Genomic DNA, 16,579 nt, shown 5'->3' with positions numbered 1-16,579 from the left:
TGTTCTACGATGAAGATTCCACTCGCAAATAAAACAATTTCAAATGCAGAACATGGGGAAAAATAGAGAATTTTTTTTTTGTTAAAAAAGGAAAATATTGCAAGAAAAAAAACTTGTCATATTGAGTGACAAATATTTGTTTTTATTTATACATTTGAAGTGTTTTTATGATGAGAGTGAGTGAATACATCATAAGAATAAGAAAACATTTATTCCTCTCACAATGAAATATTTCTGGGTTTATAAGGTTGCTTTTGAGCGCTTAAAGACGCACCACGGTGCTGCGTTCCAATTTATAAGAGTTTAGTTCACCCGACGTCTTTATCGCAGTGCATCATGGGAAGCTCCGCTACCTGGAAGTCGAGACTCTGTACGCTAAAGGTATATGTTATAGTAACATATTTCAAGTATCTATCTACATATAATTCACTGACTTAGCCAAAGTAACTCGATGACTAGATGTTCACTGATTCAGTTATGAATAGTAAAATTAAACATCTCGTTGTTTTTAAGCACATTTAACCGTCCAATCAATCCGCAAACGGACCGCATTGATTCAAAGGTTAACAAACGGTAGCAAAGCCATTTTCCATCATAATTTACAAAGCAGTAACATTTTCTTCTTTTTTTTTAAGGTTTGTCTTGTTAAAATATTTCAATTTTACCCAAGTACTTGAAAACAGCACAATAGAACATTCTTAAAGAATATATTTATACGTCTGATTCTGACGGTTTTGACGTTTAATACCGATTTCTTCCTCAGGGGGGCATCAACGAGTCACGTGACAATCGGTGAGTGTTTCAATGGAAATTAACATTCAATTCATTTGTATGCATTTCTGGCGGGACGCTAATCGTTTGTTAACAGTCGGCCTCACAGTGCAGAGGTTCGGTCTTCCTGTGTTAAGTTTGCATGTTCTCCCTTTGCTGCGTGGCTTTTCTCCGGGTACTCCAATTTCCCACGTTCGCAAAACATGCATGGCAGGTTAATGGAACAAGCCAAATTGTCTGCAGGTGTGAGTGTGAGCGCCTATGGCTGTTTGGATATACAGTTGAGTTGAGTTGAGTTAAACCACTAATTTTCTGCTATTTTCTGTTTGTAAAAATGCTGACTAAAATGAAATGTGAAACTGGAAAATCACAAACAAATGTTGGAAAGCAGAATGATGGAAAATCAAACTTTGTCATTTGAATGATAATATAGATCATTAACAAAATGGAATAAAATAACCACAATGTGATGCAATAGTTGAAAATCGTCACATTTTAATCGGTCTATTCACTTCAACTGCCAGCAGAAAAATATCATTTCAGGGATACATCTATAAAAAGGACCTCAGAGGAGCATCAGCATGTAAAACACTATCTTGAGTCCTTTGTGTGTCTCAGACCAAAAGAAAACCTCACCATAGTGTTAACAAACTGCTTCTTTAGTCCCAAAATCTGCACATTTTTATACAAACGAATATACAACAAAGAGAAATCTAAAAGAAAGGATCCAGTGAAGATTTTCGATGGTGAAATGACCTTTTTGTCATTGTTGCGGAATATACTGAAAAATCTTTATTTCCCCAATAGTTTTGAGACCATTAAAACATCGAACTATTTTAAACAGGCAACCGCATAATGTCAGGTGGCAAATGATTTAGATTTTTTTTTTTTTTTTTTTTTTTTAAATCCTGATTCCAGAACCGTCAGGCATCCAACTAAACATCAGCATCGGTGAACGATGAGTCAACATAAAACGGTTAAAAAAACGAACAAAAGAAAACCGTTCATTGGCATGTCTGGCGATTTAAAATGAGCAAAAGCGGAATTTCAAGCAGCAAATTATGAATGTTTTTTTTTTTTAACTCTGATTACGAACCCTCGGCATTGTCCAATTATGTATTTACATTATGGGGTTAATGGGTGGGTGGATGGATGGATTGTTTAAGATTAGAAACACTAGAAATCCAAGGGGCAAATGATGAATCAATTAGAAAATTATGATTCTGGAACTTTCAGGAAAATGGGTCAACATTAGCATTGTCCACATATGAATGAATATGAAAATATCAGGTGACTGACTGTTTTGATTCTTAATTGAAATTCTTCATAAAATAAAAATTTTAAAAATGGCTCCGGCTCAAGTGACTATTCAGATTTATCATAATTGAAACTGAGCAACTGCAGAATTTAAAGTGAACAATTATTAATAATTTTTTTGAAAGCTGACTGCAATTGCCAGACAGTCGAGGAGACGTCGGCATTTGCCAAGTAGAAATAAACATCCGAGTCACATGACTAACGTTTGTTTCCTATGGGTCTGAGTATGGGCAATCATGTTAAGCAGCCCTTCTTACCACCAGCAGATGGCGCTGAAGGCCCGAAGCAATAACTGAAACTTGGATTCGAAGCTCAAGTTCAGTTCCCTTTACATTTTTGTACACCTTCGTAGTCCAAGACCAAAAGCAGGACCTGGACCTTCTTTCAATATTTACATCAATAAATAAAGTTTAGTCTGTGAGTGCGTCAGGAAGTACTGCTTCAAGTGTGGTTCCTTGGACCTGAAGATCTAGATCTTCCGGCCCCAGGTTTAAGGACTAAAGTGTCATATATGAGATGGGGCTTTATGGTACATTCCGGGAACGGGTCCTGTTAAAGCGGCGGCGGCGGCCTCTGCATACACAGGGGACGGGGCTGCCACCTTGTGGCGCCACCAGGGGCAGCACCGCACCAGAAACCTGCGCCAGGTCTCCAAGGTCTTCCCAGACCAGATCCAGACCCCCGATGTGATGCCCACCACCAAGCACATAAAGTACTTGAGCATGAAGACGGCAAAATCGGGTCCGCCACCCAGCCGCTGGCGCTCGGCTGCGCAAGAACAGGCCAGCACCTGGTCCCAATCGGGGCGGCGGTGCTGCTCGTAAACCAGGCAGGCCACCACGACCGCAGCGGGCACTGTGTAGAGCACCCCGAAGAGTCCGATTCGGATCATGAGACGTTCCAGTTTGTCGGTCTTGGTGCCGCCTTGCTTGATAATACCGCGGATGCGGAAGAGCGACACGAAACCGGCGAGGAGGAAGAACGAGCCAGCGAACAGGTAGACCACTAAGGGAGCCAGGACGAAGCCTCGAAGGTTCTCCAGGCTTTGGTTGCCCACGTAGCAGATGCCGGCCACCGGGTCCCCGTCCACAGCGCTGAGGGCCAGAACCAGAACGGTCTTGACGCTGGGGACCAGCCAGGCGGCCAAATGGAAGTAGTGACAGTACCCAGCGATGGCCTCACTTCCCCACTTCATGCCCGCTGCCAGGAACCACGTGAAAGACAAAACGACCCACCAGATGGAGCTGGCCATGCCAAAGAAGTAGATCAGCAGGAAGACCAGGGTGCACAGAGCAGGACCGCCCGTATCGTAGAGGATGTGGAACTGATCCGAGAGGGGAGCGCACGCCACTCGCTCGTGCCCGGCCACCAGCCGGATGATATACCCCAACGACACGAAGAGGTAACAAGTAGCCAGGAAGATGATCGGTCGCTCGGGGTACTTGAAACGCTGCATGTCCAGGAGGAAGGTGGCCACGGTGGTGAGGGTGGATGCGAAGCAGAGCGCCGCCCACAGCCCCACCCACAAGGTGGTGAAGGTTCGCTCGTCCTCCGAGAAGTACGCCTGGTGGCACGGCTGCGCGCAGTTGAGGAGCGGCCCCGTGCGGACCCGCCCATACAAGGGATGTGACTCCCTTTTGATGGGCACCAAGGGCTCCCGGCAGCGGCACTCGCGCTCATTTTGGGCCGCGGCGTTCGCTCTGTGGCGGTTCTTGGACGTTGGTATGGCGAAGGGCGGCGGCGGCGGCGCGGTGGTCGCCTCGCTTCCGTTCTGGTCCATGCAGAGGGTGTCGCCGCCCAGTCGTGGAAGACGCTCGCAGCTCATCCGCTCGGGCCACTCGAAGCCGTACTGGCTCATGAGGGGCGAGCACCCACGCTTAGCACGTTCACAAACAGAACGGCACGGCGGTAGAGGCTTGCGGTAATCTGGTAGACAGATGGGCGTGTACATGCTGCACAGGAAAAACAGCAAGTCCGGGGAGCAGCGGATCCGGACCAGGGGCCAGAATTGGTGCACCTCAAGGCCCACCTCCTCCTGGGTGTCGTGGTTGAACTGGTTGGGCATGTAGGTCAGGTTGTAGCCAATGCCTCGGCACATGGGTACTGTGATCGGTTCGCACGAGATCTCCTTGGAAGCTGCATAGACCCGGGACCCACTCTGGATGAGCAGGACCAGCAGTAACCTCATCATTGACTCCATTTAATTAAAAAGTGGTCTTAAAATTTTGTGGTTTGGGCGTCCATTTAAAACCAAACCAAAAATGATCTAAAATTCTTGTGGTCCATTTCAAATAAAACCAAGGCAAAAAAAATGGTTGCAAAGTCTTGCAGTCTTAGGGTCGATTTAAACCAAACCAAAAATCATCTTAAACTTTTGTGTTGTTTAGGTCCATTTAAAACCAGAACCAATGGTTTATAGTCCTGTGCCGTTGAAGTCCATTTTCTTGTGCAGAGTCTTTGATTATTAATCCACGTGGAGGAAAAAAAAAAAATCACAACTCCTCCAAAATGCACGAAGCAGTCACACAGTGCCGACTAAAATCCAACAAGTTAGTAGGGGGGGGAAGCAAAGGTCTCGCGTGACGTTATCCACGTTCACATGCACGTTTCAAACAAAAACAAGTCAACTCAACAACACAAACTTGTTGGTATTTTACCCCGGCTCCTCGTCCGGAGACTTGCGACGTCCCACCGCATCCCTCGCACCACACGCGACCCCTCAGGTGCGAACCCTCGCACGGAATGAACCAACTCAACACGCATTAACCGCCTTCTACAAGCCTAGCTGCCCCGCTGCCTTCAGGGCCCCTCGGACTTCGCAAGAACGACGTCACGACGCTCATTCACAACCCGCGGACATGTCACTTTAACTCATAAAAATTAACCAATGTACTTTAAATTAAATGAGGCAGCGTTGGTATGCCTGCCCTTGAGTGAAAATTTATATTGTACGTTTTGTAGTCAGTATCTAACAGTTAAGATGTTAGATTTAAAGAGCCTAAAACGAAAATGTGCTTGCATGCGTTCCCCACAAAAGGCTTCATCGTTTTAACTGAGTGTACCTGAACGCATTAGCTGCTTATTTAAAGCACCGTATTTCTTATTTCATCAAAGTGTTTATTTTATTTTATTTTTTACTGCATGAAACAAAGTTATTCCTTACCGAGTGCAACTGAACGCACCGGCTGCTTGTTTCAATGAGTTACAGTTGTCATTTAACTACTGCACCTGAATGCAGCACTTGTTGGTTTACAAGTGTTTTATTGTTACGGAGCTTTGTTTGCCTTTATTCAGTGGACTTGAACCTGCCAGTTTCATCCAAATTTAGGTTTTCTTGATTGTAATAGGGCGTCGGAACTTATCAGCTGCTTGTCGAATTCAATAGGCTTTCTTAATTTTACTAAGACTTTAGGGAGTAGCACCTGAACGCACCTGCTTCTTGTGTTTCAAGACTGTCCGCTCACATTGAACGGACTGTGCAGCACCTGAATGCACCAGTTAATGGATGACTGACAATGACGAATGTGTCGCTGTCAGTTAACGTTGTTGTAAAATGTGTTTGCAATCCAAACAAAATCAACAAACAGAAATGATCTTTTCTTTACGTTTTAAGGGTTGACCACTTATGTTTCATATAAAATAAGAAAACAAAGTGTTAGTGTGACTGTGGTGTTTTCCAACAGCATTAAGGGTTCGGGTTCAAAGTTTAGGGTTGGGTGGCTTTGTGTGTTTAAGGGCAGGTTGATGTTTTTTTTTTTTTTAATTTCCTTTCAGATGACTTCAATGAAAGGAAACATAAATCATGATGTTTGTGATTTTCCAGTTTCACGTTTAATTTTCGTCAGCATTTTTACAAACGCCCCACAAAAGTCAACTCAAATTTAACTCGCAGAAAATTATTGGTTGAACTTTAAATGATTAATAAACGCCTTGAACCGCTTGCCAGCCTATTGCAGAGGGCACACATAGATAAACAACCATTCGTGCTCACAATCACACCTCGGGACAATTTGGAGTGTTCCATGAACCTGCCGTGCATGCTTTTGGAATGTATGAGGAAACCGGAGTACCCGGAGAAAACCCACAGAAGGCCGGAGCCTCGAGCAAACCCCGCACCTCTGCACTGTGAGGCGGACATGCTAACCAGTCGACCACCGTGCCGCCCCCTAAGTGAGATTAAAACAACAAAAGTCAAAATATTACAAAAACGAATTATGACAAATGCAAAACGATTTTAACCCTGCACACAGACACATTCATGAGCGCATACACACACACACACACACACACACACACACACACACACACACACAGACAATGTCACACTCATAAAAACACATACATGAATGTACACGCAAACCCACTCAAACACACACACACCCTCACGCATTGCGTTTGTGTCAGCTCCCCCCCACTCCTTTTGTGACCGTTTCCCCCTCCTTAACATGTCTTTTGTTTTGATTTGCGATGGCATGTGGGGGTCTTTCTCTTGCTCCCTGTCTCTAAATGAGCGGCAAGGGTCCGCGGGCCAGTGGAGCAGGACAAAGGCGGCGCTGCGCTGGCTACATTTGCCGCTTTGTGGTCCAGCTCGTCAGCCCTAATTGGCCGAGACAATTAAAGCAGCGACGCTCCGCCGCCGTTAGACGAGAGTCCCCGCGGCCACGCTAGCTGACCTGATGCTAAGTGACGTGCTAGCTTTTTGTCATGTCCACTCTTAATCGACTCTGTAGGACGCAAATGATGACGTCACCGACGTCGTCAACTGTGTTCAACTCGCTGTGAAAACACCGCGCCACTTTACTCGTGAAGTGAAAAGTACAAAGAGAAAATTCCCAAGACTACAATAAAAAAAAAAAATTCCCTTAAAAGATATTTTATTGGCCGGTTTACAAAACTGACAGAAGCAAAAACAAACATGAAAAGTGCAAATTCAAACTAAAGTGCTTCATTTAATACTTCAGAGAACACATTTGATGGCAAAATAAACAAACAACATGGCAAACAAAAATAGTAGTCATCAGCCTTTTTTCCCTCTCATAGGACACCAAAAATAATTTAAACAAAAAACAGAAATCTTTTGGCCAAAGTACAATTTATTTAATCCCTGAATTGAAATGCAAATGAAAAGCAAATCGGGTTTGTGTTTTTATGGCTCAAATGTTGACATAATGTTAAATTTGGAATTATCGATGACGGGCGACAACGTCATTAGTTCATGTTCACAAAAACAAAATGGTGCCGTCACGCAACCGTGACCTTTTACAATTAAACTGGGAGACGTTCATGGCTAATAGCGCTATAAATTCAGATTCCACGAATGTTAGCAGACGCGAATTGTTAAATAGTCATCGTTTTGTTTTCATGTAATGAAGGGTTTTTTTTTTTTTTTTAATTATTAAATTTAACACATTCACGTTTGGACCTAAATAAGAAACAAAAAGCCTATGTAGCTACTAGCTTACATATGGCGGTTGTTTTATTTTGATGATGCATACAAACGGTAAGCTAGCTCTTCATCATTTTCTTTAACGTTACAAGTCAAAGTTTGCCCAGGGCCATTTACGTTTCGCAATTTAACGTTGCATCGGAAATAAAAAGGCTATCAAGCTAACAGCTTACACGTTCTAGTTGTTTTGTTATTATGTTATAAACAAATGTTAAGAGCTCGTCATTTAATTTTTTTTTAACATAAGTAATATCTTGACGCAATAGTTGTCTACGATAAACAATTTAACATTATGTCAAAAAAGGCTAACCTTACAAATGCTAGTTGTCGTTGGTTTTATGAGTAAACATAAAATTGCATTAGCCTTACAAATGCTCGTTGTCGTTGGTTTTATGAGTAAACATAAAATTGCAATGTATGGCTCGCTGTCGCAGTAGTAGGGTCAACATTAATGCGTTGTAATACCACTTAGCACCACCCTAGTGATAAACTTGTTGATAGTTAATACAAACATAATGTAGGGGGCGCTGTTTAGCGATTAAAAACTACTTCTAACAATCATCCATGATATTTCTTTCCACAACATGACTCAGTGATAATTTTGACGATGCGGCGGCCATTTTGTGAACCCGTATAAAGAAGTCCTTGTGCAACGTTGACGCTCCCCAAAGCGTCTTTTACTTGAGCACGGCTTGGACCGACGTCGCTTCCGCCATCTTGTATGCGCCATTTCGTGGGAGCGTCTCAGGTGTCCTGGTAGGGCAGGTGGTGGTCGTCGCTGTCGGGAGACCAGAAGGACGATGGGCGTTTGGTGTGGTGGAGCTCGCGTCGGACACAGCGGGGACACGGCTGACATTTCTGGCGACACTCTGCATGGAAGACTGCGCCGCAGCCCGAGCACCTGACGGGAATATATGATACGCCGGCAAAATTATTTGGAGGCTTTGTGGATTCTATTTGCGCGGGGTGTCATTGAGGAATGTCGGAATGAGTTGTAATACAAAGAGCGACCTCCTGGTGGTGCTGTCCTGGAAAGGGTAGATGAGGTGTCCGCTGTGGCACAGTTCGCAGATGAAACCTTTCTGTCGGCACAAAGTGCACCCCAGCACGTGAGCGCTGGCAAACTTGATGACTTTGGATAGGAAGGGAGCCAGATGACCATCGATCACCTGTAGGGGGCGGGGCCACCAGAGCGCGGGGGCAGGGTAAGACAAGCACACATTGGTATTTTTATTGACTACTAAAAAAAAAAAAAACCTTTAACCCTGACTTTAAACCCTACTTTGAAAACCTAACCTTAGTATCGAACACTAACCCAGACTTGAAACCTTAATTCGAATCCCTAACACAGTTCCCAATCTAGTACGACTGTTTGTTGACGTAAACGCTGCAGTTTCCTTTCATGGAAATATTTGCAAACGTGTGTGTGCATGTGCGTGTGCGCGCACAAAAGCACCTGACAATTGCAACCTCCTCCGTGCAAGTGGACCACACGCACATGCATTCAATATGTTTCTGTGCGTGTCTGTTGTCGCATGCAAAGCATTCCTAATTTGATGAAGAGGATGATGAATGTTTGGGCTGGTGACGCCGTTAAGCATGCCTGTCCCCCCCCCTCCTCGGCGCCCCCACTTGCAGGTCCCGCTGACGAATGGCCGTCCTGATGGATGCTGACAGGCTCCCTAATGAACACCCCGCCTCTAATTGGAGCGCAAGTAAAGCCGTGAGGCGGACGAGCCCCAACGCTAACACACTACGGCAATAATCTTGGGCTGAAAAGCCTCGTTTCAAACCCCAACCCAAGTTTTAAACCCTACCACAGGCTTGGAATCCACATTTGAAACCTGACCCTTTCTTGAAACCCTAAACTGTGCTTGAAATGCACTCCCGAAACTTGTTTTCAAAACCTCTCCGCAGTTTCAAATTTGGACTTGAAACCGAGCCTTTGTTTGAAACTGAAAACGAACCTTTCAACCACAACGCTGGCTGAAAACCCCGATTTGAAACGCCGACCGTAGCTTGAAACTTCAACACCAGGCTTGAAACCCTACTTTATGACTGCTTTGAAATCTGAATCTAAAACCCTAATACTACTTTAAAACCCTCACCCGAATTTGAATCTCCAATCACAGTTTGAAACTCCATCCCAAGTCTTGGCGCCCTACTTTGAATCTCCTCACTGAAACCGAAACCCGCAACCCGAGTGTCCCCGTCTCCACATGCACACGCAAAATACTACTTTACAAATCCTTATGACTTTTAAAATTCTAATTAAAATTGTGTGTGTGTGTGTGTGTGTGTGTGTGTGTGTGTTTAAAAGCAGACATCACCAACAGTTTAATGCTGATGCAGTCAGAGATCTCTTTTCACTGTTGACTATACTGTCACAACTGTCATAAAATATCAACCTTGGAACCTTGGTCGTGGAGCTTGTCAACACTCAAGAATACTTCTCACTTTGTGTACTCCGCCCCCGCACACGCACAGCAATTCGAACTTGTCCCCTTTATTGCACGCAGAGTCTTTGTGCTGCCTTCTAATCGGCTAAAACGGACGTTAAACAGCTGCCTGACTGGCTGACTTAAACACACACACACACACACACACACACACACAAACACACAAATGTTCAAGAAAATTAAAATATGAAAAATAAATAGTATATTGCCAATCCTAATTTGAAATCATTTAAAAAAATAAAGTAATGTTTAACATGACAAATATATTGTTGCAAAATGTCAAGATAAAATACGTAAAGATATGGTTGCATTTAACATTATTTCTAATTTTTTTAGACTTTGAAAAAAATGCTTAACGATATGTTTGCAGTGACTTTTTTTATGGTCATAAAAAAATCACAGCATAACATAATATGATTTTGAACTATTTCAAATACAAATAATATTAGGAATCCAAAAGTTGTATTTATATTAGTCATGAATAAGCTCTCCTTCCTTCGATTAAAAATACATAAATAAAAAAAAAAAGACATGCTCATTAACCACCAGTGAGGACAATTTTAAAATGGCTTCCTCCAGAGTGGCATTGATGGGTGAATCCTGTGCTAACGTGCTAACACTTTAACAGGTGTGTGTGTGTGTGTGTGTGTGTGTGTGTGTGTGTGTGTGTGTGTGTGTGTGAGGCTGAATGCAGCCATGTCACGCTTTGTTTTCCCGCCTGTTGCTTCTCAATGTGAGCAATTAGCCGAGCGCAGCGACACAGTGTGGGAGTGGAGGAGGTGAGAGGGGGTCCGGAGGGGTGAGTGTGAGGAGTGGGGGGTGGAGGGGGGCTCTTTCACCGTGAGAGCGGGCGAGCCAGAGAGGGAGCCCCCCGTCAAGAAAGAAGAGAGGGGCAGGGTGCAACATAATCACCGACAAAAGAACTTTTCACTCATTTGTGGACCCTTTTCCTCAACCCCCCCCACCTGCCCCATCTCTCCAACCCTCACTCACCCCCCGCCCCAATTTACCTCCACTCCACTACCGCCATGTTGGCCTCATTTGTACAACACACACACAAGCTTTAAAAGTTAGCGTGCTCAACTGTGTCCACTAATAATCTCACAAAGAAAGCTTTTATAAACATATGCATGAGCAAAAGTATTGGGACAGTACTATTCTCACACAAACGCAATTTTATAACCCAATGATTTTTTTTTTTGTGATTGAATAGTGTTTTAATGTAAAAACAAATGCATTTCTATTCAGAACTACGTCATATAAATGATTTTGTGATATTGTGTACGATACATTACTTTGGGCCAAATGTACAGTGAATAGCAAATACAACATTTGTGTGTGTGTGTGTGTACCTGCTGCAGGTCAGCGATGGAGTAGAGGTGAATGTGCTGCAGCAAATACTCTCGAGGGAAAATCCTTTGGAGAAATGGGAAGAAAAATAAGTGGTGGTGAGTCATCCATCGCTGTGACAATGTTTAAATGTGGCTGTCACATGCGTGTGTGTGTGTGTGTGTGTGTGTGTGTGTGTGTGTCTGTGTGCGCGGACATTTGCAAACACATTGGCAAGGAAGTAGTTTGTTTGGAATTTACTCAAATAAACGTTGGAAAAGAAGGAAAAACAATGCAAGGGACTGCATCTGGTGGGGCATGGCCCCCGCTGCCCCTTGTGGAACGTCACCATTCCATTTTACGAAGAGAAATAGCACGTCTGTTTCCTAAAAAGCGGTGTGGGGTTTTTTTGTGGGGTTTTTTTTGGTACAGGAAAAAGTAAACATATAAAATCACATAGCTCTATAAACTGTATATCATGGAAAAAAAAACAAAATAAAACATGCATCTACTTTGATTGAAATCAAGTAAAATAAACACATTGAAATATTGCAATAAAAATAACCAGACACTAAACAAACACAAATAAATATATATATTTTTTTCTTTTTCAAACATGGCAACTTCATAGTTATCAGTGAAAACTAACATGGACTTACGATGACCTGTAGTGTGTTTTATGCGACTGGGGGGGAGCACAAGACTGATGCGTCTGCAAATGTTTTAGCACCACTACCATCATTAATTTGTGCTGTGTTTGGAAGTGTGCCAAACCATGGACTCACACATGTAAACACAGACGTGTGTGTGTGTGTGTGTGTGTGTGTGTGTGTGTGTGTGTGTGTGTGTGTGTGTGTGTGTGTGTCAGGTGGTCCTCCAGCCCACTCATATTGCGGGTGGGCCTGGAACTCCACCCCCCTTCTCCCGCGATACACACGGCGTGACTGTACCTTCGACGCAGATCCTCTGCGATGGTGGCGCGGCAGCTGAACAGGTAGGCGCGCAGCGACTGCAGCTGCTGGCGGAGGCGCAGCACGGCGCTGAGCGGCTCGCAGTGCTCGTAGAGACCCCCGTTCAGCTGCTGCACATCCAGCAGGGGTTCCTCGTACACAAACTCCAAAAACTCCTTGGCTTGCTTGGACACCTGCAAAGCAGATCATGCTCAGAACTCACACGGGCACAATTGAACCGACGTCGGTTCGTTGAGTTTTATTGCGATGTTACGTGACTGGTGAGAGGTGACGTCCCATTAATTATGGCGCATAGAATTCTATTGTGCAAAGTGGCAGTTATGTAAGATGAATTACTGGCAAGGCTGAGAGAGCGGTTCGTCGAACCAGGTTTTAGTTGACGTGTTTTGTGGCGCAGCACCTTGTGCTTGCCGGTGTCCCAGTTGTGCAACAGGCGGGCGGGGATGAGGAAGGTGTTGTCCTGATGGCAATTTTGGCAGTAGTACCAGCCGCTGTAGTGGCACACTTTGGCTTTGCCCCTGGAAGCGCCCACTGGACGCTGGCAGCCTGCACACAATGGGGAGAAGTCAGAATGCCAGGATGTTCAGTCTACACGTACTAGCCAAAATGCTAACGTTGCCTAATTTAGTGTCTCTCTGGAAAATTTTGTCCAAAGACATTGGACAAAATCCTGAGGCAAGTTCATCTTGGAAAGGGAAAAAAATTACCCCGTCATGGCTTCCTTAAACCAAAATGGCAGACTTCCTGTGTCTTTTCAGACATGGCTTCCTGAGGCTTTTTTTTGTGGGTCAACCCATGAAAGATGAAACTATCAAATGTCATGTTGCTAAGTGAAACTGGCAACAAGACCCCAAAATGAATGATTCCAAATAAAATGGCAGACCTTTTCGGGCCTGATTACTTGAGACTTTTTTTTTTTGTAGGTCAATTCATAATGCGTGTGCCCACAAAAATGTGACGTCGCTAAGTGAAAATGACTTTGGAATACGCTAATGCTTACAAGCTCCCAACCTCCATCTGTGTAAGTGCTGTCTCGTGCCGTTACGCCAAAAGCTGTAGTCACAACAAAAGAGTTGAGGAATAAATAGATCCTTCGATGTGTTTGTTTTGATCGCTTTGTCCCATTTTCACCCAGACACCAACACGCATGTCCGTGCACGCACGCACACACACACACAGGTGCGTCTTATCAAGCAAACATCAGAGCCGGCGTGAATAAGACGCAAAGAAGAAAAGATTCGAGATAATCATCAGGAAGTGATGGCGACAACGTGCATGAGCCTGAACATGAGCACGCTCCGCATAGAAAGATACCTGAACAAAACGCGGGTGTTAAGTCAACCCAGTGAGAATTCTGAAGTGGTAGAAAAGGCGTAAAAAAAGACGCGATACTAGAAAGTCGGGACGGTGGTGTGTGTCCCTCCACCCGGTTGCGTTGATAGTAAATTGTCGTCGTCCAACAAGTGTACCGGCTTACACACGGTTTTACAAAATGGGTGCATTGATACCAGCTTTCCGTGATCGCCTTTTGCGCAACGACTCTCCCGCCTCTGACACTACCTTAGAAGTAGGAACATTTGCAGGTCGACCCCTACACTGTCCACCATTTTGGGTACTATACACATTTTAACTATAAGGCCCACACAATGTCAACCATTTAGTGAACAATACGCCGCTAGACCTATAAATGCCACCATTTTGTGAGCGTTACTTGTGTGCTCATTGTCGCTAAAGCTTCTCGCAGTTTCCGCCGCTCCTCTCTGATCTTTTATTGTGGGGACGGGAAAAGATGAATGAGGAATTCAAACGCAGCTCAAAAGGTCCATTTCACTTTGACCTGGAGTGGGAGACGGTATGAGGGCCGATACCGGGCTTTCATCTGCCCGCCGCGGGTCCAGACCTGCACACCTTTTGAGAGGACCACTGCAGAAGACCTGTGTGTGTGTGTGTGTGTGTGTGTGTGTGTGTGTGTGTGTGTGTGTGTGTGTGTGTGTGTGTGTGTGTGTTTGTTTTAAAAGCTTTGATGTGGTTTCTTTCACGCTGACAATCCACTCCAGCATGCACGGGTGACCACCAAAAAAATAATGTGTGTGTATGTCTTGTAGAATGAAAAGCAAAGGAGTGGTGGTACTTGCCACGGTGCAATACATTTTTTTGACGATGTAGCAACTGCGGCGTGCTCGTCGGCAAATTGGTTGCCAACGAACACCAATAGATAACAGCATCGTTACGATTATCGACACGTGATCATGTTTGTACGTTTGTGTGCTGCTCTTCCAAGCACAAAGACCCACACGGCCATTCATGAAGTTGCCTTCAAATCAGATAAATTCTCATGTGTGATTCTAGACCACACGCTGCATTTAGATGTTAAATAGTGATATTAGTAGTATGTATATAAGTAATTAATGTAGCATATGCAAAGAGCACACATGTAAAGGGTTGAAAGAGTACAACACAAACCGGATGAGTGAGAATCACCGGCGCCTCTGCTGGCCGCAGCTGAGTATTGCACTCAAATTTGGAAGCAAAATTAATCGATAAATCAAGTCGCACAATTCATAAATTGATTATGCCTGCCAGCAGTTGTGACGTGAAGTACCGAAAAGAGAAGGAGAGGAAGCACACCAAAGCAGAGAAGACCAAAAAGCAGAACAAAGAGGAGAAGGAGACGATGGAGGAGGAGGATACAAAAGTACAACAAACAAGAAGAAGGATGAGGAGGAGAAGAATCACAAGGATGGAAAAGGAAAAAGCTGGTGGTGAAGAGGACTCCGGTTTTCAGACCTGCACACGTGAAGCCCTGAGCGGTGAGGCCTTTCTCCTGGGCGACGCAGGTGAGGAGGCTGAGAAAGCTGGTGGTGACCGACTGCCTCTTGGCCCTCTGCCCCCTCTGCCTCCTCTCTTTGGACCTCAGCAGCACCCCCTGCGGCACCGGGGAACCGCATTCTTCCCGGGCTGGCTGCCGGGCGCCCACCGCTCCCCTCAGGGCCTCCGTCCATTCCAGGGCCTTGTCGGCAGTGTCGGCCCGGAGTCGGAGCGTGTCGGCGGCGAACACGGCTTGGAAGCGCTCCCCCTGATCCGGGACCTCGGGGTCCGGCTGCACGCCCAAGCAGGAGGCCAGCGGGTACTGGCGGAGGGGGCGTGACACGGGGCCGCGCCCCTCGGTGGGGAACGCCTGCAGGGTGGTTCTGCTCAAGACAAAGGTGAAGGCGCACCAGTTGTTCTGGTCGAGGAGTTGTTGCAGCAGGCCCGCTTTGAGAACGTCTTGGCAACGCTGGCTAAACAGGGGCAGGGTGGTGGGGCGGCTTAGTGGCGGGGCGCCATCGCGGGCGTCGGGGAAGGTGACCGCCTTCTCCGCCGTCACCGCCTTGCGCTGCCGGGCGGGCCTCACCACCTGGACCTTCTCCCACACGAGGCGCCGCCACTCGGCTGCCTCCCACTGGGTGGCGGCCCGCAGTTGCACCCGCGTGCTATTGAAGAAGACGGCCTGCACGGTGCGCGGGTCGGCGGGCTGGCAGGGCGCCGGCGCCGCCACGCCCTGGCAGTGCGACAGCGAGTAGGCGTTGCCCAGCTGGCGGTTGGCGCTGCTGTCCAACGTGTAAAGGCGCAGCTCGCAGGGCGTCAGCTCCACGTGGCACTCACTCCAGCGCCCCCGCGGACCTTCCCGGTACTCCATCTCGGCCTGCTTCAGCACGATGCTGCTACTGCTGCTCCCCTTTTCAGCTGCAAAGGAACAATGGAACAAAATAGTTGATATTATTTCATGCTGGATCCTCAAAACTGGGGATTCGGCTATCGGTATTGGGCCGATACGGCTTCATTTCAAGGTATTGGTGAAGTCTTCCTTGCCTTTGGTTGGGGCGACGTGGGTGGATCATCATGTGCGTCAGAAAGACAGAAAGGACTTTGTCCACAAGTATCCGTGATTGTGTTAATTGAGATTGTATGTATTCGAAGCACTTGGGCTATCAGTATCGGCGAGAACTCGCACTGGTATCGGTCTGAAGAAAATTGGCACTGACGCTGAGTTTTGTGTTCAGCGGTCAAACAAATGTCGTGTGGATTTGTAAAATTGGTGCTGGGGATGTATTTTTCAGCAACAGGCGTCTCGGGGTCTTGAAGATCTCCAAAGTCAAATGGCCAACTTCCTAATGGAATAGTCAGCCAAATTTCAATGTTATTCATACATTTGGTGTTGGGGATGATTTTGTTTTTTTTGCCATGAAGGGGACATCGGCAACCTCGTTTTCATGGCGAATTTTTGAAACCGTCCAAGCAAAATG

At 45.7% G+C, this 16,579-nt stretch overlaps 2 protein-coding genes and 1 long non-coding RNA gene across 3 annotated transcripts in view; 1 reads left to right on the top strand and 2 right to left on the bottom strand.

Moving 5' to 3' along the window:
* Nucleotides 1-164: 164 nt before the first annotated feature.
* On the top strand, nt 165-12,266 carry LOC109519309 (uncharacterized). The gene is made up of 4 exons (XR_002168919.1): nt 165-381; nt 764-792; nt 11,355-11,441; nt 12,191-12,266. It is a non-coding gene; the product is annotated as an uncharacterized LOC109519309 (long non-coding RNA).
* Nucleotides 1,247-5,434, bottom strand: fzd5 (frizzled class receptor 5). Its single transcript, XM_019875729.1, has one exon. It carries the CDS (start codon nt 4,286-4,288, stop codon nt 2,594-2,596), a length of 1,695 nt encoding a protein of 564 aa, XP_019731288.1. The 5' UTR covers nt 4,289-5,434; the 3' UTR covers nt 1,247-2,593.
* The window catches only part of plekhm3 (pleckstrin homology domain containing, family M, member 3), a 15,308-nt gene continuing 6,629 nt past the window's right edge, over nt 7,901-16,579 (bottom strand). Inside the window, exons 3-8 of the mRNA XM_019875718.1 lie at nt 15,081-16,019; nt 12,694-12,839; nt 12,273-12,466; nt 11,346-11,409; nt 8,546-8,703; nt 7,901-8,435 (exon numbers count right to left, since the gene is read on the bottom strand). Coding sequence (XP_019731277.1) covers nt 8,279-8,435; nt 8,546-8,703; nt 11,346-11,409; nt 12,273-12,466; nt 12,694-12,839; nt 15,081-16,019 — 1,658 coding nt within the window. The 3' untranslated portion in view covers nt 7,901-8,278. The remainder of the gene's footprint in view (nt 8,436-8,545; nt 8,704-11,345; nt 11,410-12,272; nt 12,467-12,693; nt 12,840-15,080; nt 16,020-16,579) is intronic.

The sequence above is a fragment of the Hippocampus comes genome, unplaced genomic scaffold, assembly GCF_001891065.2.
Source record: "Hippocampus comes isolate QL1 unplaced genomic scaffold, H_comes_QL1_v1.1 scaffold321, whole genome shotgun sequence".
In the NCBI taxonomy this organism is placed as follows: domain Eukaryota; kingdom Metazoa; phylum Chordata; class Actinopteri; order Syngnathiformes; family Syngnathidae; genus Hippocampus; species Hippocampus comes.
Note: the sequence above shows the minus strand (reverse complement) of the source record. Positions and strands in the feature narration are given on the sequence as shown.